The 25,120-nt window shown below is 36.7% G+C and overlaps 1 protein-coding gene across 1 annotated transcript in view; it reads left to right on the top strand.

Moving 5' to 3' along the window:
* The window catches only part of LOC118742989, a 118,188-nt gene extending 93,527 nt beyond the window's left edge, over positions 1-24,661 (top strand). The window contains exons 3-9 of the mRNA XM_036475438.1: positions 2,629-2,774; positions 4,451-4,725; positions 4,891-5,085; positions 8,483-8,509; positions 12,423-13,040; positions 23,057-23,254; positions 23,317-24,661. Coding sequence (XP_036331331.1) covers positions 2,629-2,774; positions 4,451-4,725; positions 4,891-5,085; positions 8,483-8,509; positions 12,423-13,040; positions 23,057-23,254; positions 23,317-24,036 — 2,179 coding nt within the window. The 3' untranslated portion in view covers positions 24,037-24,661. The remainder of the gene's footprint in view (positions 1-2,628; positions 2,775-4,450; positions 4,726-4,890; positions 5,086-8,482; positions 8,510-12,422; positions 13,041-23,056; positions 23,255-23,316) is intronic.
* The last annotated feature ends 459 nt before the right edge of the window (positions 24,662-25,120 follow it).

Raw genomic sequence — 25,120 nt, 5'->3', positions numbered from 1 at the left:
TTTAGCATAAAGCTTAAATTTTCTGCAAGCATTTGAAATGAGTTTTTATTGCTGCTAAACCACAAGCTTTAACTTATTCCTTCCTAAACCAGTAACTTAAATGTCATTAAAAATATCATTATGTGGGTGGTGATAGCAGCAGTAGAAGCCACAGCAGCACCAACACCATCCCACAGCAAACATTATCTTTGATCCATGTCAACGCCATGAGCGCGGAAATTATAAAATAGCCAAACAAATTACAAAATTAGCCACTGGTATTTTAAAAGTAAATACTTTCCATTTGTTTAATGCGCTGCCACGCGCAGCTTTCAGGCGGGAATATCCATCCGTTCTCATGGGATGGTAAATGTGGCAAGCAGTCAAGCACACCGACCTGCTGGAGGTTGGCCGCTACTTGCAGGCTGCCTGCCAGCAAAGTGTACTTTTTCAATTCATTGAGCATCGTCTTGCGCTTCATTTAACTCGAACGCGCATTCATTCGTTTCAATTAAAGTTTTAATTACACATACAAACACCTCTTGCAGTGACATCCACATTTGCACGGTATGCGGATAGCAGTTATATGAATGCATGTAGAAATACATGCTTAAATACTTATGTAATTAAAGAGTTGATCGACTCCGTTGTTTTTTTTTTCTAAACGCATTCAACAGGTTTATTTGAATATTTTTAGGCTTTTTTTTATAATCTTGATTTTTTTGAATACCGAGAAAACCGTTTTTTTATAATCGTATAAATCGGGATGTTACCTAGTTTATGTACATATTGGAATCTAAGCTTTCTAAAAATATAATTAATTAAACATTTATTTTATATCTGAAGACTAGAAAAATTTCCACTGCAGAAAACTATTTAAAAAATAAAAGGAAAAAGAAAATCTTTCACTGTTGCTTTTTTTATTATATCAGCTTACTAAACTCTGTGCAAATCACAAATGAAACACATCATGTTGTCCTTCTTCTCATTTAACCGCAGGCTTAGGAAAAGTTCAGATCCGACGGGTATGGGGCATAGGGGGAGGGATGTTGGGTGAGCTAATGTGAATAGGCAAACATATCGAGCCCTAACCGCCAAAATAACGTAAGCGACATTTTTTTCAAAATTTTATTTTTGATGCAGAAATGCATCTAGACGCTCTAGGAATATTTCTGCATCAAAAAGAAAATTTTGAAAAAAATGTCGCTTACGTTATTTTGGCGACTAGGGCTCGATATAAAGGGGTGGTTATTTAGTGTCGTCAGGGCGTCTTATTCTTATTCGACTGAACAGTTCAAGCTGCTAAAATATCTAGAATGTAGTTGTTTCAAGGTATCGTGTGCCTCACGAAGGAATTCAAAGGATTAGAATTAAGGAAGTTATTGATTGAGTCTCGACTAAAGCCCGTATTTGCGGTCTAGTGGAGTGGATGGTGTATTCTCAGTCCCAAGACAGTCGGTTCTACATGATCAAGTTTTTCGTGACAAAGGACTGTTGTTTTAGCGATGCAATCTTCTTAAACCATTAAGTAAAAATTTGCGACTCTTTTTTTTTTTTTTGTTTTAGAGCTCAACCAGCCACCGACGGAGTGCGCTTCTATGATTGTTTTACTTAGAAAAAATTTGTTAGAATTCCTACAATTCCTACAATTCTCAAAATATTTGAAAAATAAAAAATTTCTAGAAATCTAGTATTCATCATTATTTTAAATTGCGGTGATTTTTAAATTTATATCCACGATAGTTGAAAAAATTGATGTTACCACAGCAGCTAGGCTAAATTTTTCCCAACTCGGCCTTTGATACATAGAGATGAAATGTTGAAAACATCTTTTTAATATACACACTTTAAAAAGAACTAGAAATTTAGGTCCAAGTATTTGAAATTGGGGTTATGTTAAAACCTTCCTGTTGCTAGTAAGTATGCGCAAAATGATGCTAAATCTTGTTGTGTTATTATGTGGGCGTTTTCTGGCATATTTATGTGTAACTTTCACTACTTTTACATACACATGCATTAAATGGTTTCGCGGTTACAGGTTGCGTTCAAGCCATAAGCCAACTGGCGTACGTCTATTGTTACACTATGCTGTTTGTTAATCACAGGCATTCTACGTATGCACGTACACACACACATACATACATACATACAAGCACCATCACATTTTATTCTTCCACCATTCATTCTTCTTCCCATCATTTAAATCCTTCCTTTGCACTACACTTTGACCTACTCGCACTATTGTCTCAAGAGTCTCTTGCCCTCCAGATCGGCAAGTAGCAGCATCTGCGGCCACGATAAAACCATCAAGTCAACACCGTTGTAATTGGTTTTGTCCTACCAGCGCGCGTTTTATATTCATTTACTCTCCGAAACACAATTACAATACATATGTACATATGTAGATTGGTATACTAGATGCATGCATGCACTATGTAGATTGCTGCATCCCCATCTACATACTCGTACATGCATATATGTATGTAGACATAGGTGCTCTAGGCTATTTTCTATTGCTTTTTGTTCCTTAACTTCTTAGCTCGCCCGCTCGCTCGGTTGCTTGCCTGCCTGCTGCTCTGCATCCTTTTCATTGTTTTTTGTGTCGCGCTTGTAGTTTGTGGCAAAGAGTGGTAATTGAATTAATTTAAGTTACAGGGTTGTTCAGGATGTCGCCGGCAATAGCGAGGCAATCATATTAGATCGTCTATCGCCCAGCACGCAGTACTCCATAGCGGTAACGGCTATTTGGCTTGGTAAAAAGTATCGCAGCAGACAGATTATATTTCGAACATTGGGTAAATATACAATTTTATTGATTTACTTTTTAATACAAATGGATTTATGTAGTTGATTATACATACATACGTATGTGCGTATATTAATGAGTATGTACAAGCAAAGCAGTGAAAATAGAACCATAAGTAAAAAATTTCATAGAAATGGAAGACGGACAGCCGGAAATAGTATTCCTGCCAAAACTAAAGTAATTTTGATATCATTTATACCCACCGGTGTTAATGCCCTCGAGCTTCTTATTATAAATTTTACATATACATATGTATGTATACAGTGGTGGCCAAACAAAAGTATTTAGTAACTTCAGATGAAGATGACGATGAAGATGAAGATGAAGATAAAGATGAAGATGAAGATGAAGATGAAGATGAAGATGAAGATGAAGATGAAGATGAAGATGAAGATGAAGATGAAGATGAAGATGAAGATGAAGATGAAGATGAAGATGAAGATGAAGATGAAGATGAAGATGCAGATGAAGATGAAGATGAAGAATAAGATTAAGATTAAGATTAAGATTAAGATTAAGATTAAAATTAAGATTAAGATTAAGATATAGGTTACGACATAGAGTAAGATTAATATTAATATTACGTTTAGGATTGAGATTAAGATTAAGACTTAATTAAAAGTAAGATTAAGATTATAATTAAAATTAAGATAAGGATTAAGATAATTATTTGGTTTAAACTTAAGATTAAAGTGAAAACTAAGACTAGGAGTAAAAATAAGATTACGTTTAAGATTGAGATTCAAATTAAGATTTAGATTAAGATTAAGATTAGTCTTAAGATTTAGATAAATATAAACAATAAGGTTAAGAATAGATTGAGCTAAGATTGAGGTTCAGATTAATATCAAGGTTAGGATCAAGTTTAAAGCATAGACAATGGCAAAGAAAGGATGAAGGTGAAGTAAATATAAAGAGGTAAATATTTACAAAGACACAGCACAAACCATGAAAAAAGAAGGGCAGAGACAAATATATAGACAAAGTTTTCTTACAACTGAAACTTTTATTTTTGATTTCTAATTTAAGGGATTTTCTTTAGCCGGCATTTCCAAAAATTTTATTCAAAATATATGCTTATTAGAAAGATACATATAACACTTGTTTTCAAGTGTTAAGGTTTATGCATCAAACCTATTCTAATGAGGGTCATTGTAAATTATAGCACTTTTTGGTGCAAAACGATAACGTTAGCTTTAAACGATTTACACCGCTCCGCAAGGGGAATTTGGTCATTTGGTGAACTGCATTTGCTTATAGCAGCTTATGCTTTGTTGTCGGATGCGTCCTATGTTTTTCTATGAAGCTTTTTTCTCTTACAATAATATACAGAATATTTAAAAAGCACAAATTTATATGGCCACCACTGTATGCAAGTACAAAAATATAGCCGTACAAATGGCGTAATTGAATATTTGAGAACTTTATCTACTTACAAGAACACAGGGTACATTAATAATAACACTAATCGAATTTTCGCCTTTGTTCCCCTGAACTCTGCAAACATTCATTCAATCTACTTCTTTTCTGTAATTTTGTTTTTGTCCCCAACAATTGCTGTTATTTTTTGTGCCACTCGCTCAACCAATTGATGAACACGCAAACGGCTGACCACAAAATGAAATACGCCACAAAAATGCGACACAATCAAAACAATGGCATCAGATATGCCTAAGACATCATCGCAGCAGGACTATGCGCCTGGCCATCCGGTCGGCACGCTAGGCGCTCAAAACAGCGTTAGTAATATTAATGCTGGAATTGCTGGAGGCGGGACAATTGGTGGTGGTGGTGGTGGTGGTGGTGGCGGAGGAGGAGCGGCTCTTTTTGGCGGCAATTTGGCTAGCAGCGCAGCAGCAGCGGCGAATGGGACTTATGGTGACGATGTAACATCAACGGCGACGAACACGCTGGCGCATAGACCGCGCGAACTGCCAACGGTAGGCGAGCTCGTAGCAATTTTAAGTGTACATACTACCTCTGATTAAGTTTGAATGTCAGTGGTGTATTTGAGTTTTTGTACATTTAATTTAATTAATTTTTTCTTTCAATTTCTCGATTTTTTCTTTCCCTTTCTCAAATGAAATCTTTTAAACTTTTCTCAGATACGCGGCGTCGAGATTGGCATTGTACTCATCGTGCTGATGGTATGGGCTGGCGCCATTGCGCTCTTCTTCAATCGTTGGGGCAAGATACGCATGCTGCTTCCCTACCAACCGGATTACAAGCATGAACAGCTGAAGGTGCCCGGCACTGGCGTATGCACTGGCGCTGGCTGTAATGGCCAACACTCGCATCAGGTAAGCTTTGTCCGCATCTTTTTGCTGAGCGTTTAAGTATCTACATCTCACATACCTTGGTTTTATTTGGTTTTGGTTGCTGACGCGTAATTGCGTACCAGGTGCGCCCTACATGCTCCTCACTATTGATACAGTGTGGTACTTTTGAAACTTTTTTGGTTAATAAAAATGGAAAATTCCTTTGAAAGGTGTCTTAAAAAATATGAAAAATGGAGAATTAAGTGCAATCAAAAGAGAAAGAATTATCTATATACTAAATATGTATAACTATGTATATACCTACATAAGTGCACGCATACACACACCTAAGCATCGGTATGTCACGACGTATACATAACAGAAATTCCGAGGGTACACTGCGTATACGCAACTATTTATGTATGTATTTCGGTGCAGCATTTTGCTTACTGTTTGCGCGTTGTACCGTTATTAATTTGTTCGCTCGTAAGGGCTTTTGTGTGAAAGCGCGTTGTAAAGAGTGTAGAATGCGAGGGGAAAAATCAAAAGAAAGTACAAAAATTAATTCAAGGTATTCCAAACGGTATTTTGTTATGCTAGTTAATGTAAAGAAAAGTTTATACCTTACGAAAAAAGACATTCGCAAAGCCTTTTCTGCTTTCACTTATTCACCCGCTGAACTTCAGTAGATATGTAGCTTTAAGTAGCCATTTTCTTATCCAACTACTTAAGTACTTTGTTCCAGTTACTCATCCGCATATTTGCAGAGGTGTTCATATTATATGAATCAAACAAACATCGACATACATATATTTTTATGTGCATACATTAGACCGTAGCAACTTATAATCGTACAGAAAAGTTCGCCGTACAGTCGTGAGCCTAAAGTCTTTTTGCAAGGCAATTCCGAAAAAACATTTTTCTTGTTTTGAAATTGCCTTACAAATATTATATAGGTATACATTAGACGGCATCCTCAAAAAAGTTGCGGTTTTTCCACCGGTTTTACAAAATTTATTATATTTTAAGAAGTCCGCCAACATATTTCGGAAAAATAAAATCTTTATAAAAATAAAATATTTATCCGAAATATTTAGGTCGAAGTGTTAAAATATAATAGATTTTATAATTCCAATGGAAAAACAGTACCGTCTTTTTTTTTGTATGGGGAATGATGCAGTCTAATATACATACATACATAGTACATACATATAATATATTTTAGACTCAGGCTTGTACGACGAACTTTTCTGTTTGCTTCGAAGGTGGTATAGGGATTATGTTCATTGCCAGTTTCCAGATCGAACATGGTCTGGTTTATCGGACTTTTGGCGAGATAGAAGGAAATCAGTTAGCAGAGCAGTTAGCCGCTCAATGTCCCAAGAAGAGTCTTGAAAGGTAGCGAAAAATTTCAAGAAATCTTAAAAATGCCGATAAACTCGAAAATCCTAAAATATCCTCAATAATAGTCGGATGAAATCTCGAAAAAGACATGAAAAATTTTTGGAAAACTTAGAAAGACCCGAAAAATTACCAAAAATTACAAAGTTCGCGAAGATTTCCGTAAATCCGAAAATTCTCGAATAAAATTTTAGAAGTCATCAAAAATCCCCATTACTCAAAAAATAGTCCCAAAAGGTCGTGGAAAAATCTTAAACAAAATCCGAAATAACACAAAAATTTACGAAGAACCCTGAACAGTCCGAAGTTAACCCCGGAAAATATCTGACAAAAATTCCGAAATGTCCTGAAAACGTTTTCGAAACGTCCCGAAAATATCATACAAAATGGTGGAGGCTCTTGAAAAGTCACGAACAACCTCAAAATATCGATAAATTGGAAAACCCCTAAAAAGCCCCGCATAAAACCTGACAAATGACAAAAGCTCCCGAAAATATTATCGAAAAATCTAAAAAAGGTTAAAACACCCTTAAAAAAAGATCTGTTAAGATCACGAACAATCCCCAAAGATGAAAACACGTAAATATTCCAATCTGTTTCGAATAAAACTCCAGATGATGCAAAAAGTCATGAACATTTCTCAAATTTCCTAAAATTAGTCCCGAAATATCCGAAAGTATTCGAAAGTATAAAGTTTAAGGAAAAATCCTGTTTTCTTAGTTGGTTAACATAAATTTTGTCCGCTTTCGTTTGGCGGTTCTAACTGACCGAATTTGAAAATAAAAACACCACTGAAAAGGTTTCCAATCGCAAGCTCTTAATTTTGAGTTGTATATTCGCATTTTCTCTTGCTACGTTGTTTCTATACACAAAGACACAACCACTAAGATGAACACGAATACGAATAAGAATGCAAGGACGAGTAGGAACACGATTACGAACAAGACTGAAAAGAAGTGAAAGAAGGCAAATACGAAGAATATACAAAGACGAATTCGAATGCGATCACCATGATGTAGTTCAAGATGAAGACAACACCAATACGAAAACGAATACGAAAAAGAAGATTGCTGCGAAGACGAATACAAAGACCGCACTGAAACGAACACGAATGAGAAATTAAATACCGAGATGAATATGAAGACGACGACGAAGATAAATGTGAAGAAAAATACGAAGGGATGCATATGAAGATAGCGACCAAGACGAATACGAAGGTACGTAGACTAGTACGAAGGCAAATGCAAAGACGAACACGACGACGAAGTCGAAGATGAATACGAAGCAAGAATATGGCTTCGAATACAAAGTGGAACACGAATACAAATTTGGATAAAGTCCGAGGACGAATACGAATACTGCGGCTAAAACAAACACAAGGACGGATGCGACGGCTAATACGAAAACAAATAAGTATATGAAGACAGCGACTAAAATGAAGACAAATATGTTTAACGATACAATTTATTGAGCAACAACTAAAATATTTTGCTGATGTCTTAATCCTACCATCGACCAATTGCAAAACCGCCTATCTTACGGCACTCGGTTTTTCAGGGGATGCGAAAAAACTGTTTTTCTTTGAAGGCATTGACTTGATAGGCATAAATCTCGATCCCTGGTGTTCAGGTTTGCCAAATCTAATTTTTACCGTAACAGCGATTTAGACGGTTTTCCAACCAATCGATGGGCGGTTTAGCAAAGGCGTCGCCGATATGCAAAGATATAAAAATTTATAAGATTTTTAAAAAAATATGACTTGCAACTTGACGCTATGGACGCTTCTGCTTATATAGTTAGTGGGCATAAATATATGTATGCGCATATATGCAGAAATACATAAAATCATATGTAAATAGTTATTCAACCCTACACCTTTCTTTCGCTCATTCCCGGTCCTTTATATATATAAAAGTATGTATGGACTTGGTACTTCTATCTAAGCAATCAGCTATTAACTAAAAATACTAAAAAAAAACCTATCAGCATTAACTGAAATAATATTTGTTTACTGTTGTTGTATTTTATATATTTTTAGAACCTACACCCAGATATATTCGTAAAGGTATCTACAAAATTTAATACAGCTCAATAAATTTTATTACTTACATTTTATCAATAAATACTGGCTCGTAAATATTTAGTAATTTAGTTATCAATCATGAACACACACTTACATACATATTGCCTGCATACTTACACACATACATACGTATTATGTACGACAATGCGAGTTACTATGTAGTTAGCCATTAGCGTGTTTCAATGAGCAATTTTAGTCGACAACTTTTGCTTTTTTCGTATTTCGCATTTATACATACGTATTTGGAGATGTTTCGACTCGATTAATTAAAATTGTGCTTGCAAAAATTATCAAAAAAAATAAATAAAATGGTAAAGTTGGCATAAATATTTATTTAGATTCTCTTTTATATGTATTTACTAAGTACTAAAATTTTAATGCAACCATAATTTCAGCTGTGCAAATGTTCATACAAATTTAATGCGCATTTTTTTATAAAACTAAACAATTTTTGTTTACGCATAAACGCATGTAACTACATACATACATATGTACATACATGTCCATAAATATGTAAGCCCATATGGCATGAGTTTGTGCCAGCTAAATTGTTGTTCTAAATAAATATTGAAAAAGCGTTTCGGTAATAAAGTATAATTTGTATTGCGCTAAGCATTAACTTTTTACTTTCTTTGGCTTTTTTATTAATTTTGTTGTTCGAACAACCTTAATGGATACCAAAATTATTTAATTTTAAAATTTTATTGGAACCGACGAGCACTAAAATTAGCACGGCAATTAACGCATGATAAAGTCATTCGAACGCCTTCAAGGAAAGATTGTTTAAATTAACGCTAAAAGTCATATTGATTGAAAATTAGTGGCAGTACCTATTACAGTGTAATTACACACAATTATTACACAATGCAATGGCTTTTTTGGTGGCGGAATGGTTCCAACCAGGGACCGAACATAACAGTTATTGATGAAAACTGTCATGGAAAATTTCAGCATGAAGGAAATGATACATACCAATCGATTTCTTTTTTTCGCCAAGACTCGAATTTGAAAATAAATTTTTATTTGCAATTTTTATGCAAAATTAAAATAATAACAATTATTTTTAATTTTTATATTATAAATCCAAAATAACAATTGTTTTTGATTTTTATATTATATGTCTTAGATAACAGTTATTGAAGACTTTTATTTATAAATTAAATTTAAATTAAATAAATTAAAAAATATGGTTTATTCTACAACGAAAAAACATTAAAATAACATTCCCAAAACTCTCTGCTATTTTTGACAAAGTCCGAACTTGCAGTTTTTTTTTTATTAGAATTTAATGGGCTGCAAAACTGGATTCTCAAAAAATTTAAAATTTGCTGAATTTTCGGGAGTTTTGCACAAAGTTTAGGAAATATATTTTAATTTTTTTTTGTTGTGGAATGAACCATATTTTTATAATTGGCGAGAAAATATTAGAAAAAAAATTATGCATATAATGTGAAAAATTTTCTGTGCCAATACTTTTTGCCGGTAGTGTAGTTGGACAATTCCAAACGTTTCGAAATTCGCACTTTGTGTTCCTGTCAGACCACTGTGCGACACCTGTAACAGAAGAGAAGGGTTAAGATTCATTACAGCAATACCTCCAGGATTCACCTTTAAGTCTCCTAAAAATTATTGACGGATGAATACTTATTTACTGACATAGCACTTTTCGTCAGATATTTCCCTTGTTCGTAGTTAGTTTAAGAATTGCTATAACTATAGTGATGGTTATTATAAAAAGTTCACTGGCACTACCATTTTGCTTAACTGAAATTATGGTCTGTATGTATGTACGTATATCTTGCTGTAGAAAAACTACTTACATTTTTATAAAAACCAGAGACTGTACCAGTATCCTTTTATGTTATACAACAAATTCTGGTTATCCAAATATTTTTATTATTACGATCAAGAAAAACAGCTAATTTTTGCCTTTAATAATTGAAAACTAATTTTGGTTCATATTTTTTTTGGGTATCAATCTACCAATGATTTCCTTTTCTTTGTACTTACTTGTATTAAGGGCATCCATAAATAGAATATTTAAGAAATGAGTTTATTTCGGAACCTGCAAATTTCAGAAAAGTTCTGAACAAAATAGGTCAGAATACCAAATGCCCGGAAACACGCCTGAATAAGCCCAAAGAAAATACTTAAAAATAATGGAAAAAATTTCAAAAAGACTTTGAGAGAAATCCCCGTGAAAATATCGAACGTGGATGATTTCAATTCTTATATCGAAACCTAAATTTCCGGTTATTTTTCGCTAAAAAATAGCAGTTAAATTTTACCTTAAAAAATTATGAAATTGAAAGTAAACAATAAGTATAGTAACGTCATAAATATGCATACCCTAATGTTTTGACGATTTTATTTATTTAATTTTCCATGCGAAAAATTTCTAAGGAATTGAATTGAGAACTTCGATGTAAATTTCTTGGTGTTTTTTAAATTTTCCTGGGTTGTGTATGACATAAAAAAAAAAATTGTTTTTGTGGTTTTTCTGTTGAATGAACTCTATTTTTTATAAAAAAAAATAATACACATTTAGTACGGAAAAAAATAAATAAATAAAATCGTTTAAACGAAAGGGTATGCATATTTTTGGCGCTGACTGCATAAGTTTATTTTTGTAATTTGTGTAAAATGGCTTTAATTTACAGTCTCTGTTCAAAACTATTTAAAACCATCGAAAATTCAATCAAATCGTGCCAAATGTACACAATAAGCATTCCATGTTTGCATTAACGAAGAAGCATGAAACGATAGCTGCCTTATTATATGAAACCCTTAGATACTCTTATTTTAAGGCATATTTTTTCAAGCACTTCATAAAAACACAGCTTTCACATTTCACATTTTTATTAATTTTTTACATAGTAGCAGTACTTATTTGCGATTAGCCATCAAAAATTAATATTTAGAAAGTAAGAAAATTTAATAACAAGCATTTTAAGCATAAAAGTATTCGACTCGTAGTGCTTACATATATCATTCTCCTCCTTTCACAATAATATGCGTATGTATAAATATTCGTATAAGCTACCGTAAAGATATTTAAATCGTTGATCCATTAGCTGAGTACAGTTGCCCCCATACACCCATCAAATATGTATGTATGCGTAGTTATTAGTTAAGCCCTTAATGTCCTTTGCATTCACTGCATCGGCACTCAAAAGTCAAAGTGTTTACATCTCTCGTCCTTTTTCTTTCTTATCTCTTCTCTCTCTCTCCCCCTCTCTCTCTCTCACACATACACAATTTCGCTCTAATTGTACCGCCTCTTTTCGCTTCCTATTCGTGACGTAAATGTGTGTGATGCGTGTTCCCTACATTTGTATGTGTGTGTCTCCATTCGCTGCTGCTCACGTCCAAACGCACACATACATACACACGCACACGCACTCGCCTTCAGTGTTTGCCGCGTTGCGATAGTTGTGGACTCTTCGATCGCTGCTTTCAGTGTCCGCGACGCGAGCTGGAGCGCGACTGCGGCTGCCAGTTTGCACTGCTGCACAAGGCCGATGTGGAGAGCTAGCAACCAGAGCACGGTGATGGCGTTGCATCATCGGAAGGCTACGTCAAGGTCGACAGCATTGACAGCCCAACCGCTGCGCTGGCGTCCCCATTTCATAGCTGTGGCGCCATCAGTTGTTTACGTTTGGAGCACGAAACTGGCAGTGGTAGTGGTGGTGGCGGCGGCGGCGGCGGCGTCACAGCTATCAGGCGCATTGATAGCAGCGACAGTGAGGAGGCGGCCGCCAACGATGCGGACGAACCGGATGCTGTTGATGGTGGCGATGTCGATGGCGTAGATGGCCGATTGCAACGCGATCACCGCCTATTGCACGAGCAGCAGCGTCAGCAACAACAACAACAACATCAACTGCTCATACAGTCAAAATCGAAAGCTGGTGGCGTCGTCAACGGTGGCGGTGGCGGTGGCGGTGGTGGAGGCGATCACAAATTGCGGCAGAAACGTTTCACTCAACAGCGCAGCATATTGAAGAATTCAACGGAGCGTTCGAGCAATCAGGATGAGCAAGAATTATTGGAGGCCAAAAAGCAGCTTATATTGCGGCGACGACGGCTCTTCAGCCACTACCGCCAGTACGAGCAGTGGCGTCGGCGTCAATTCAGTTACGATCCATGTTACTATCGCGCCATACCATTGCCCATCGGGCAAGCAGCCTGCAACAACTATTCCGCTGGCTTTAGCAGCGGTCAAGGTCAGGGTCAGGGTCAGGGTGCGTTCCGACGCCGCCGTCAGTACAGGCGGCAGTACTCGTGTGCCGAACGTGAGGATTCGCGCGAGAGTCGTGAGTCGTCGTCGCTGCATCGTTATAAGGGCGAGAGCATGATAGCCAGTGATTCATTCAATACCGGCAGCGTTAACTTCAATAACTACGAATACGAGCGGCTAAATCGCCAACAACAACAACAACAACAACAACAACAACAATATCAGCACGAACCACCAATGATCGAATGTTACTCTCCAATGGAACGACGCAGTGTAAGTGCGATTTTATTGATCTCCATAAAGCACCACGAAAGCACCCAGGCACCTGGCACCGACGCGGCGACGGCTTGCAAGGGACGAATCTTGTTCAACTTTTTGCCGTCAGCCAGCCGCACCCAGTACAAGTGTTTGTTCGTAGCGTTGTTTTAGTACCTATGTAGTTGCACCTTTGTATATAAAAAGCTAGCATCCAGCTACCATACGCTTGAGCAAGGTGCATATATGTATATCTACGACTGCGATCCCAGCACGAACGCACCGCACTGCACTGCACTCTGTACAAATGGCAAAATAGTCTCTGCTTGGCGGCCTACACCAAAGGATTCGTTGACCTGCTCGTTGTCTCCAAACCCTGCTTGATTGCTTGTTTGCTAAAGTAGTGCCCAAGTTTCCCAAAGGTTTACCGTCCGATGCGCTGTAGTTGGAAGGAACACACATTTTTCGGTAGCGTGCAACTTCCTACTCTCCATCAAAAAAAAACAAAAAAAGTTTAGTAAACATTTCGATGCATAAAATCCCGATTTTGTGTAGAAATATGAGTTTTGGTAATGATTTATGCGGTTATGGTTATTTGCACCCTTCTCATTTCGGCTGGATTTCATTGGAATGCTTGCTTTCAACCTTTATCTTACTCGCAGTAAACCGATTTATTTGACAGGATTTAAAATTAACTCGCTTATGCCTATTTTTCGCTCTGCTTTAGAATTTATTTTCATACATACATATGTACATAGGTGCCACTTTTGTATATATGTACATATTTATTTGTTAAAATATCTTAGTGGCCTTTGCCAATTTAGCTTTGGATACGTTTTCTGCTTATATTTTAAATCAGAGCTTTGCTTGCTTGACCATTAAAAATTGGTTTTTTTATCGCTTTCTAATTAACCTATAGCTACATAAGTCTTCATAAATAGTTATTATTCTATTTTTATTATACACACGTATGTTATGAAAGGGGTAGAACCCTGTGCACTGGCAAAGGTAATAGAAATATGACCAGTCGGGTCTTTTTTCCGAGGGCAACGGTGTACTTTTCATAGGATGAAAATATCAACTGATCAAACGTGAGCAAGTACATAATTGCAAATTTTATTTTCGTAAACATTTTGGTTTCCCTTTTGTATTGTTGAGGATTTTCGCTTACGCTCTTGATTTGGATTGCTGGCTGGTGATGGTTAGTTTTTTTTTATCAAACGAAACTACTATTATATTGGATTTTCACCTCCGCCAATCATATTATACCGTGCGACAAAACCAAAAAATTAAAAAAAAAAAATACGAAACGAAGTACAAATATAGTCAAACTGCGTTTTTAGTTTTTCTCCCTGACGTCAGGACTAAAAGAATACATATTTAAAAACTTCAATCTATATAATGTAGGATAGCAACGTGAGTAAGAAATTAAAGAAAAAATTCTGTAGAATAAAAAAATGTTTTTTTTTTTTTTTGGGTCGAATAGGTAGCTAATAAACTTAGAATGACGAAACTCGAGAATATAGTCGTGTATATGTATATTAGTCTTTAACATATATTTTTTCAAAAATAAACTTTGGAAATTTTTAAGGATAATGAAGGATAAATTTTTAAAAGATATTTTTTAATACATTGCAATGCATTTTTTAACTAAATTTTTTAATTAATCACATATTTGAAGTTTCTAAGTTCTTTAAAAGGAACCAAAGAGATAAAAACTAATATAAATTTGAGGCTTTTTCTCTCTTTTCAATGAATGCTATTTTTAATGGTGGGCCCAACTAAAACGCACAACACATTTCTGGGATAGTTACCTATTCCTCTGTAGTCGTGTATAGCTATGATATTTTTCTGTGAAGAAAGGCATCCACAAATTTTGCCGACAGTGCGTATGAGTAATTTTTTATGTGCAATTATTTTTGATTTACAGACAACAATCCTGAGTGCAACCGAATAGTAGTAAGAACCTTTCAGCACTCAACCACAGTAAATTTCTATATAAATAAGTTGATTGGGAATATTTTCGTAAAGCACTTTAACCCATTATCTCCTGCCTGAAAGGGTCGTTTTGACCCTTACTTCAAGAAACCGCTCTAAAAGCAAATTTTGAAGTTCGTCAGAGGATTGATATCTTCTAGAAAATTATTCTTCGGATAATTTTACTGGGATTCTTCTCAGGTAAAAAATTCATGTTACCAATGTCAAATCATTAAACAATAACATTAAAAAATCAAGAAGGGAAAACCCGATTTTAATGAATTTTTACACACAGAAAAATTGGTTAAAATCTTCTACGAAAATATTTGCAATAAAATTTAACCTTATTCACTCAGGCATTTATTTCAATCATTACATAGAAACTTAATAGGCTTTAACGTAAAAATACGAGCTAACTTTTGCATAGTCATTCGAGAGTTTTATTACTGGATAGGTCTACTTTGAGAAATGAAATGTCCAAGCTGGCCATTTATTATTTCTTTATTATTTCTTTTGAACATTTATTAACGGCAATAAAATTTTGCTGCATTTCAAATCAACATAAATTGTTCATTGGCATAAACAAAAGCCTTGAAGAGGCAAATCAATAGACACGCATAACAAATTGCAAAATGCAAAAACAAGCAAACATTAAATTAGAACAATCAAAATGAAATTTAAAGTGGCAGGAATCTATTAAGATAAATAAATACCAAAAATTCCATAGGAATAACGAACAAAAAATTAAATTCTTTATACATAGTACGAGTAAAAGTTTATTGCCTTTTCCGTATTTGTAAACAAGAAAGCAACAAATTGCATTAAAACAAATATTTAAATATATTTGAAGGCTTTGTTTTGTATTTACAATAAGTGTTTTGAGAAACACACACATTTTATTTGTTGTTTTATTAAATTGTTTATGTTCGTGCAATGCCAATGATGAATAGCTGCGCTTGGTTGAAGCGCCGTTTGGACATTATGCCGCTGTAGTAATTGGCTTTTATTAACCAATAACTTAAATTAAAGCATTCTAACTCAATTTATTAGCCCATAATTGTCATAGCGACACACTATATAGCTATGTATGTATGTATATTGATTCGTTGCGTTCATTGTTTGCGCTGGCACCACACCACAGTTTGTGTAAATTGTATGTACGAGGAATGAGCAAACTCCTGGCTGTAGCGTGTCATGGCCAGTGTTGCCACAACATGATTTTTTATTATTTACCTAAATCACCAGAAAAAGTTGCCAAATTGGTGAGGATTTCAAAACTAAGTGTGGCCGAAGAAACAAATTTGTCGATTGCGCGTCGTTTTAAGAACATGGTCCCGTCGTATGGCTCGAAATCATATATTTTTCATTTGGCTGTACATTTCCATCCATCTCAAAACAACTGAACGCATCTGATCATTCTCAGTGTCTTGGATACGGTTCATTGCAACAGGGGATTAGGTTAGGTTAGGTTAGGTTGGGCGGCAGTCATTACTAGGAATCGTATAACACTCAACTACTGATACCGCCTTTGAGATAGCCATCAGTTCCGTCTGAAAAACACTGCAGTAGTCAGGAAGGCGGAAGCCTAACGATATACCTAACTGTTCCGAATACACCCCACAACCAACTCTCTTTTCGAGCTTTGATCCGTCCGTGTAGACATGGATTGATCGTCTTTTCCTGACTGTGTCCACTGACCATTCCTCCTTCAATAGAGGATTAGCAGGCGCATAATAATTTCCCGTAGAGAGGATGTCGTTCGGCCACTGAGATCATCCGACTTGGCCCCATTGGACTTTTTTTTTGAGGCCACTCAGATAACCGTATTTATGCGAATAAATCCTAAACTTTGGATCACATTTGTTCAGTTGAGGCCAATATACATACATACACGTGTCAACAAGTGGCCGAAAATATCTCAAAAACTCAACGCTTGAAAGCAGTCATGATAGCTTTCGACTGACGTATAGACAAAGGAAGCACCCACAGAGTTCCGTAGATTTTTGAATGAGAACATACATATTTACATAGAATTCTACTCATATGGTTGCCGGGGTACACAGGAATATTGCTGGCGATTGCAAAGCTGGCGAACGGACAAGGAAAGGTACGCCCACCCTAAACCTTCCGGGAAAGGGCACGGTAGATATAGCAATAGCCACTTTCAAGCAGTTTGTAGTAATGACCAAGGAACGCTGGAACAATTTTTCACCTTGCGAAACTTTGAGTTTCCTAATTTGGAATCAAAACCTGTATTGACCTACCTACGTGACATGTAGGAGCGAATCGAAAAATTACCAAATTGAAAAATAAATTACCAAATTACCAAATGTGAGGAATAAAAAAAATACAAATTTTAGTAAAGCGGCAATGCTGGCCATGGCCTTTTACGAGCAGCCTATCTCAGTGTTGGCGTTAAATATTTTCAGAAAGTCGCAAAAAAGGGGTCATTGACGAAAAGGGTCACCATATTATTTTTGTTTTTCTTTATTAGTAAAAGAATAAATCTGTTGAATTTAAAAATAAAATAGCGGGAAAATTTTTGTACAAAAGCATACACATAAATCTAGTTGCTGCAAGGAGAAGAGTTGCAATTCCTTTGAAAGTTTTAAGTGATGCATTTTTTCGTACTTATAGGAGGAAATATTTTTTAATAGCATGGTTATGATAACATTTCCTAAAATACCTCAGAAAGGGGGCCAAGGTCGCACATAATTTTGGAGTCAAAGAGTCAAAAAATCAAATCTTTCAAAAAGTCGGGTCAAAGGGAATTGGCGCTTAAAAGTTGCCCCTTTAGTTGCACAACGACAATACTGGCCTATTCAGCCACATTTTGTCTCCCTTGCGAATGTCATAATTTCAAATGTCCACACGGTTGGTTGGCCGTCAAGCCTGCGTGTGTGCGTTTACCACTAACCGCTAGCTTACTTATCATATGCATGTGTTACTGCATTTCAGAAGTCCAACGTTGCTTGCAGTAAATTGGCTATACATACATATGTACACATATATATATATTCGAGTCCATAGTACTTGCTAGTGAATGCTCATATCAGCAATAAATGCGATGCCAAAACAGTCCAACTGATATACTCACTCATAAATGTACGTAACGGCACCCAAGCAAACATATGCACATTGCTGTACATACATATGTACGACTAAATATACGCCTGTGTGCTGAAAATGCTTCGTTGGTTGGCCTTTCGTTGTGTACGCATCCACACACTGAATCAACATATTTTGCATGGCGGTCCATGTGCCAACAGGATACATCAATATCCTGTCATTCAGCAATGGCATTGCATGCTGTGCTATTGCCAGCGTCTGTGTGTGATGTGCGCCAATGTAAATGTTTATTTTCCAGCAACTGAATTAGCCTCTGTGTCCATGTAAAGATTTATCGGTAATTTAATTTAACAAATATTTTTACAAAGTGATTAACTATAAAACTCAGCTGCACTCTCAAAAGTTATTGCTGCAATGCAATCATATTCTTGCGTTTTTATGGTCATATATTCAGTACACAGTGGACTGAAGTAGAAATTGCAAACGAGCGCGGATGTACGTGCTCCTATAAACACTTCATTAAATTAAAAAAATGTTGGTACATAAAATATTAGTTGGTAGTAGTCTTACGTATGCATAGGCCAAAGATTCAACTAATGCTCGAAGCGTTATTTTGGCAAGTTTTTCTGCTTGAAACTACACAAAAAAAAAAATTGTCTGTAAGGCTTCAGCTTCCAACAGTCTCGATCTACGACTTTAGTAGCTAAGTTATATATATTTAGTGCATCAACGGGGTATGATTGAATGGCTCTTTGAGTTGCAATTCCGAAGAATTTATTAGATCTCAGCTGAAGTAGTATATTCGACGGGAAGCCAAATGCGTTCCCGCGGACGGAGGCGTAGATAACTTTTGCCCACGGCCTTCAGATTAGCTCCCTTCCGGACTTCTTCAACTAGGACGACTGACATCTTTTAGAAAGTCATCGACCACTCGTTGACGAAATGATACACTTAGAAAAGCCTGCCGGGATGTCGGACCCGCAGCCTTGGAGGTGGCCTAAATTTTCACTGCTTCCATACACGACGCTCGGAACGATCTGTAGTGATGAGCTGCTCATCGTTTTAGCTAGATAACTTTGGCGCTGGTCCATTCCACAGTCTTTTCTCCAGGGCCGCTGGCCATTGACTGAATTTCATCCTCGCCGCTTAGCACCTTTTTGGTTCACCCGATCCTGCGAGCGTACCCCATATCTATTAATATAATTTCATTCGGGTTAGCTTAGGTTGGGCGACCGCCCCATGTGGCACTCACACAGATCCGGGACCTTTTATAAAACCACATGAGCTTTGCAGTTATCTCCCTTCCCCTAAGGCCACTTGGTCCTCAGCTAACTAACGGATAAGTTCCAAATGTGAATTACGTTGAGATTATCTAGATCATTAGAGAAATAACTGCCCAGACCCTTTGCTCTCCGTTTTGTTAGTGGACCGCATTGGAAGCAAATGTGTTCATCCTAACAGCTTCAATAGTCGTTTCAACGTTCGCGCATTCTAGCTGTGTGTAATAAAATCACGCAATGACCCCTAGGAACTTTTGTCACTATGGGGATATCTTGTATGGACTTGCGTGGAAATTTACGGGTAACCAATGTGTGCTGACGGCATGGCAGGTTGGTTCCAGGTGCTATTTTCCTTTGAATTTTTAATTTAAATAATAGAACCTTGCATGTTTGAAGAGGGATACTGAATGAGTCACTGATATATAAATCAGAAAATGTTGTTCTGTGATATGCGCAAATTCGTAAGCCTTTAAATTTCCCCTGAAATCACAATGACCAGGGACTGAGACAATGTGTGCGCATTGTCTCAGCCAATTCCTTCAGATATTTTGAAAGTCAGAAACATTTTTCCTGGCAATTTAAAAGCAACCTGGCTGCTAGTGAAAATGTAGATATGTATTATGACTAGGAATTCCACCAGACTATATTACTTGTGCCTGAAAAATACTGCAGTAACTAATCAAGAAGGCAGAAGCTGAAAATATATTCCAAGTAAACACCACCGCTATCAACTTTTCTGTCGACTTTTGAAAGAATTGATCTCACCAACGCAATGTAAATGAACGCTGCAATCTTGGACTGCAACATCACAGCTTTGTCGATAGCTCAGTTGTAGAGGTATACAGCCATTATGGCTTCTTAGTTCATTTCGGTATTACGAATTCTATTTCGTCCCCAACAATAATGCAGATTTTAAGGTGTTAACTATTTTCCGAAGATAAGTACTACCAGTGAAGATTTTTGTACAATTTACCCCCAAATCGGTGTTGATAGATATATAAGACTCCCTTAGCTCTGCACTTACTTATAATCCCATCTCGGAGGAGGTTGTTCACAAACGCTACCAGAAAGTTGATGGCGTTTTCTTCGAAAAAATTTGTCACCTTCTTATATGGCAACATTATCAGAGTGCAACATTTTACGGAAAGAGCATGTAATATGCATGTGAAGATGCTGAGAAAAGAACACGAAAACCTAACAGCTCTGCCGCAGGGCAGAACAAATGCAACATTATTTCCAGACAAGAAAACGCTATAAGATACCAAGTTCCTGGAGCAAATGCATCCGACTGGCACTTTATTGTTGAAAGTATGTACATTTAAAAACATACGTAAAGAATATTCTGTGGTGAAAAGATTTTTCGATGTCATAGATGCTATACTGAACCTTTTATTCTTTTCTCTTTTATATATGTGTTGGGCAACCGATAGCTTAGTACCCACTCTTGCCCTAATATAAGTGACCAATATGCGTTCTAGTGACTTCAATAAGAAGGAGGAAAGGCTAATCGACCGGAAATCATTGGGTTTTATGTGTGATTTCAGCAGTATATACTTTGATACGTGGGTGAGGCTGATAACTGTTTTGTTTTTTTTTAATTTTGGAACACATACTTTGATTCAACGTATTTCTTCAGGTCAATAGGTAGGATGCCATCGAGAAATAGTGCTAAGGGGGCAGTAACGTGCTTATTCATTACCCTGGCGTTGAAATGTTCAAGTAACTGAGTGCGCAAGAGGAGTTCAAGCATTTCGAAGCTGCAGGAAACTAGGCAATGTATCTGCTTAAATTGGTTAACTTACCGAAGACCATACCAAATGTAGGCATTTCACTGTCAAAGCGATGTCGCGCGAATAAAAATCACTCTTACCGAAACCGCAGCCCTGTGGCATGGACCAAAGCTATATTTTAATTCGCTAAGTGACGCATAAGTCGAGATATTCAGAAAATCTATATTTATGATCCGATTTTGATGAATTTACAAATGAGTACCCGGAGATGGGACTAAAAATCTCTTCATGCAAATTTAATGCGCTGGAGGGCATAGAGTCGAGATATTCATAAAAATTTTATTGTACACATACACTGCAGGTTTGTTCAGAAATACTTTCACAAAAATGGAGCCGCTAGGTGGCGCTGTGGTCAAGATGATCGGACCTATTGTGGTTCTCGATGACGATGTCGATGTAATTTTTTCATAAAAAATAACCCTCGTAAGTTGAAAAAACAACATCGACGTCGACGTCGACAACCATAATAAGGCAGATTAAGAAAATGCCTATTTCTCTCCAATTTTGATGAAATTAAAGACATATGTATGCGAGGGTATCAGCTAGTTTTCTATAAGTTGACCGCAAATATGAAACTCTCATTCAATATCAGTAGGACATATGTATGCAAGAAGATCTCTAAAAACTCGCACAATTTTCTTAGGAGTATATTGAAGAGCTAAGCGCCGCACAGTGTGGAAGATCAACTTTGTTAGTTACAAAATCGAATACCTCGAGAACGAGAATATGTTAATGGCGAAATAAAGCTTTTTTAAATGGAAATTTAGGCGAAATTAATTCCGCTGGATAAAAGGATTAATGTTTAGATTAGAAGGTTTTAAATTTTTTCTTTTTTTCTGACCCGAAAAGCGAATGAAGTGAACTTTTTGAAAACTCCTAAACACAAAAAAAAAAATTGCTGTGCTTTCGTCACGAATCCGTTTCCAAGGTCGCAAGGACCGAAGACCGCATTTAAATTTTTTTTTTAAAGTTCATTAGATGAAGTTCTGTGTTAAACAAAAATCAAAACTTTTATTTCGTAAGGTCATTTTAAAGAACTCATTGTATGTAAACATACCTCGACTTTAAATTCTACCTTCAAAAGTAAAATTTTGGAATTTTTTTCTGGTTAAAGGTCATTTTACATGTCAAAATAATCTTTTTATCCGACAATACTATTTTTTCTTAATTCCTCATCTCAAAAGCTTTAAAATACTGTTAAATTTAATTCACTATCTCTTCTATCTCGTTCTCGAGATATAAGATTTTGTCAAAAAAAATTTTATTTTCCGCGTAAAAGTAAAATATATAAATAAACCGGCGTTCCTACCAAACTAAGTAAGTTGACGAGGTTTACCTTGTTTCAAGGCCTTTACGCGTTTAGACGAATTTCCCTAAAGTATTCTTGAAAATTATATTTTTGTATTATTCAGAAAAAAATTTTAGCTGCCAAGAACAATCAACAAACCGGTAAGATTGTACAAACATACATATGTATGTAAGGCAAAAGGATTCAATGCCAAGCACAGCTACTAAAAATGAAAATCGCACTCTGCACACAAACACCGTAACAAACCCACCCACACAAACATATACAACGAAAATAAACTTAAATTTAAAATGCTCACACCTGCTTACCACGTGTTTACTTCAATTATACAAGTCGTCTATTTCCGTTTGTTTGTTCGTTTGTATATAAAAATAAGCAAAGCAGAAATACTGAAATTACGTGTCAAAGCACGAATTTCCATTTTCTATAAACGTCCAATAAATGTTTGCAGTTACTACTTACTATGTTTGCTTTTGTCGTCCGTCTACGCGTCATGTTCTACTCTTTGTTTACGTCCCATGTACTCGTACTTCGTTAGTCAGCATACGCCCACACCTACATACATAGTTCGTTCACAAATTGAAATGTTATTTGTGTCTCTGTTTCCAGCATATCCACATGTTGCACGAGGAGCGATCCGCCTCGATTTCGGAACGTTGTACACGTAGTCGCATCAATTCGGCAATCTTTGTATCGTCCGAGGGTAGAGGATTTGACTCCATCGAGTTTTTGCGTCGACACGGCTCACAGAGCGTGCTATGTCGAAAAGCGCGCAGCGCAGAGAATATTACCGACAATGAGCGCAAGGTGAGTATCCAAACATACTTATTTACTACTTACTTTACTTTTAACTCATTTTATTCCTATAGAAAAGTTTCTCGGACAATAACCGACCGTGGCGTACTGACGAGAATAATGACAGCGATCCGAATGCGGCGAATAAACGGCAAGACGATTGTGATGGCAGCGCCATAGAATTACGCGAATGCCGTCCTAGCGCTAGCAACAATTTCGCAGACGGTGCCGCATGCGGTGGCGAGTCACGTACCCTCTCAGTGCTCACCGCCAACACCAACTGCGATCACCCATCCACCTCAGCAGCCGCAGCAGCTTCAATGTCCACCACGAATGTGGTTGTGGGTAGCATCTCGCTGGAGACGCCACCTTCACACATCAGGGAGAAGCTGCACAATGGTAGTGCCGCCAACACAACAACCACCGCCAATGTCGTCAATGTACCCAACGGCGAGAAACGACAGCGTCCAAATACCTTTGCAGGTATATCAACCAGAAGCTCCACATCGCGTGGCTCCACCGACACTGTCGAGGAGTTAGTGCTTGTGCCGACGACTGTAGTTGCCTCTTCCGCGCTGCCACCAGAAATTGTCGCTACAAATCGTTCACGCACGCTAGTACGTCAACGTTCCTCAACCGCATCCGCATCACCGCACCCAAGTCCAAAGTCGCACGCGCACACGCTCAATAATGCACGTCCCAAGATTGCGGCGCTGCCGATGGTGTCGGTATCGGGACCATCACCACCACACGAAAAGCCGCTGCCGCAAGCAACAACAACGGAATGCTTGTAACAAATGGCAGCCGAAACATTTATTTAAGTAGAGTAAAAAAAAAAAATAGCAACGGTGACACAGAAGGTAGGAGAAGTGTTTTGATAAGAGGACGCAATCGGGCGGTGAATGGGCGGCAGGGAAAAGCAGTTGGTTGGTTGGTTGCTGCAATCAGCTGGTTAAACTATGTATAAGTACAATTGACGCGCCTGTCACTGTATGGGAAAACAAACATACATACGATAATCTGTCCTATATTCTTCCTAACTTCAAGCTCACGATTTAAGCTCATACACTTGCAAATGTTTCGGCTATAATTGGCACAGTTGGGGGGTGGTATCCCTCAGCTCTAAACTAAATTAAAAAAACAAAAAAATTATCAAAATCGACTGAACTATTCGTAAATACTAAAATATCATAAAAATAGTATGAACAAAAAAAGCAAATGGTATTCCCAAAAGTACATACATAATCTTATAATAGTCATTAGTTTGTAAAATGTAACCCGAGCCAATAGAAGATCGGCATAAAGCTTTAACAAGTCACTTGAAAACTTTCAAGCTTTAATATTTAAAAGTACAGTAAATATGTAACTACTAAATACTCGTATTTATAATATTTCGATATGTCAATACCTATTTATTAGTTTAAAAATATACGCGAATGTTTTTTTCGGTCAAATATGAAAATTTCGTTGTCGGTCACAAGAAAATATGGTAACATTTTTTTTCCGCTACATTTTTTTTTTAATAAACAATTAAATATAGCAAATGAGAAACCGACGTTGTGACACAATCAATTTTGATTTTGGGCAATTTTTTTGTTCACAGTATCACTCATTTTCTTCCGTACAAAGTATGTTCGACAATTTGTCTGCATGGAAAAAATTAACGAAATATTCAACAAGCAAAAAATGCCTAAGATCAACTTCAAACTTGCGCCTTTTATACTAAACTTTAATTGGCCACATGGTTGTTTTTTAATTGGCATATTTCACTGTTTATTAAAAGAGGAGCAGAAAAAGATGTTTTCTAACGCTGCCTGAAAAGTTAATATAGAGGGTTAAAATTTCGCAATAATTTTTTTTTTTTTACCGACAACGAAA

The sequence above is a fragment of the Rhagoletis pomonella genome, unplaced genomic scaffold, assembly GCF_013731165.1.
Source record: "Rhagoletis pomonella isolate Grant_MI unplaced genomic scaffold, Rhpom_1.0 Rhpom_scaffold_00007, whole genome shotgun sequence".
Classification (NCBI taxonomy): Eukaryota; Metazoa; Arthropoda; class Insecta; order Diptera; family Tephritidae; genus Rhagoletis; species Rhagoletis pomonella.
This window is presented reverse-complemented; position numbering and strand designations above follow the sequence as displayed.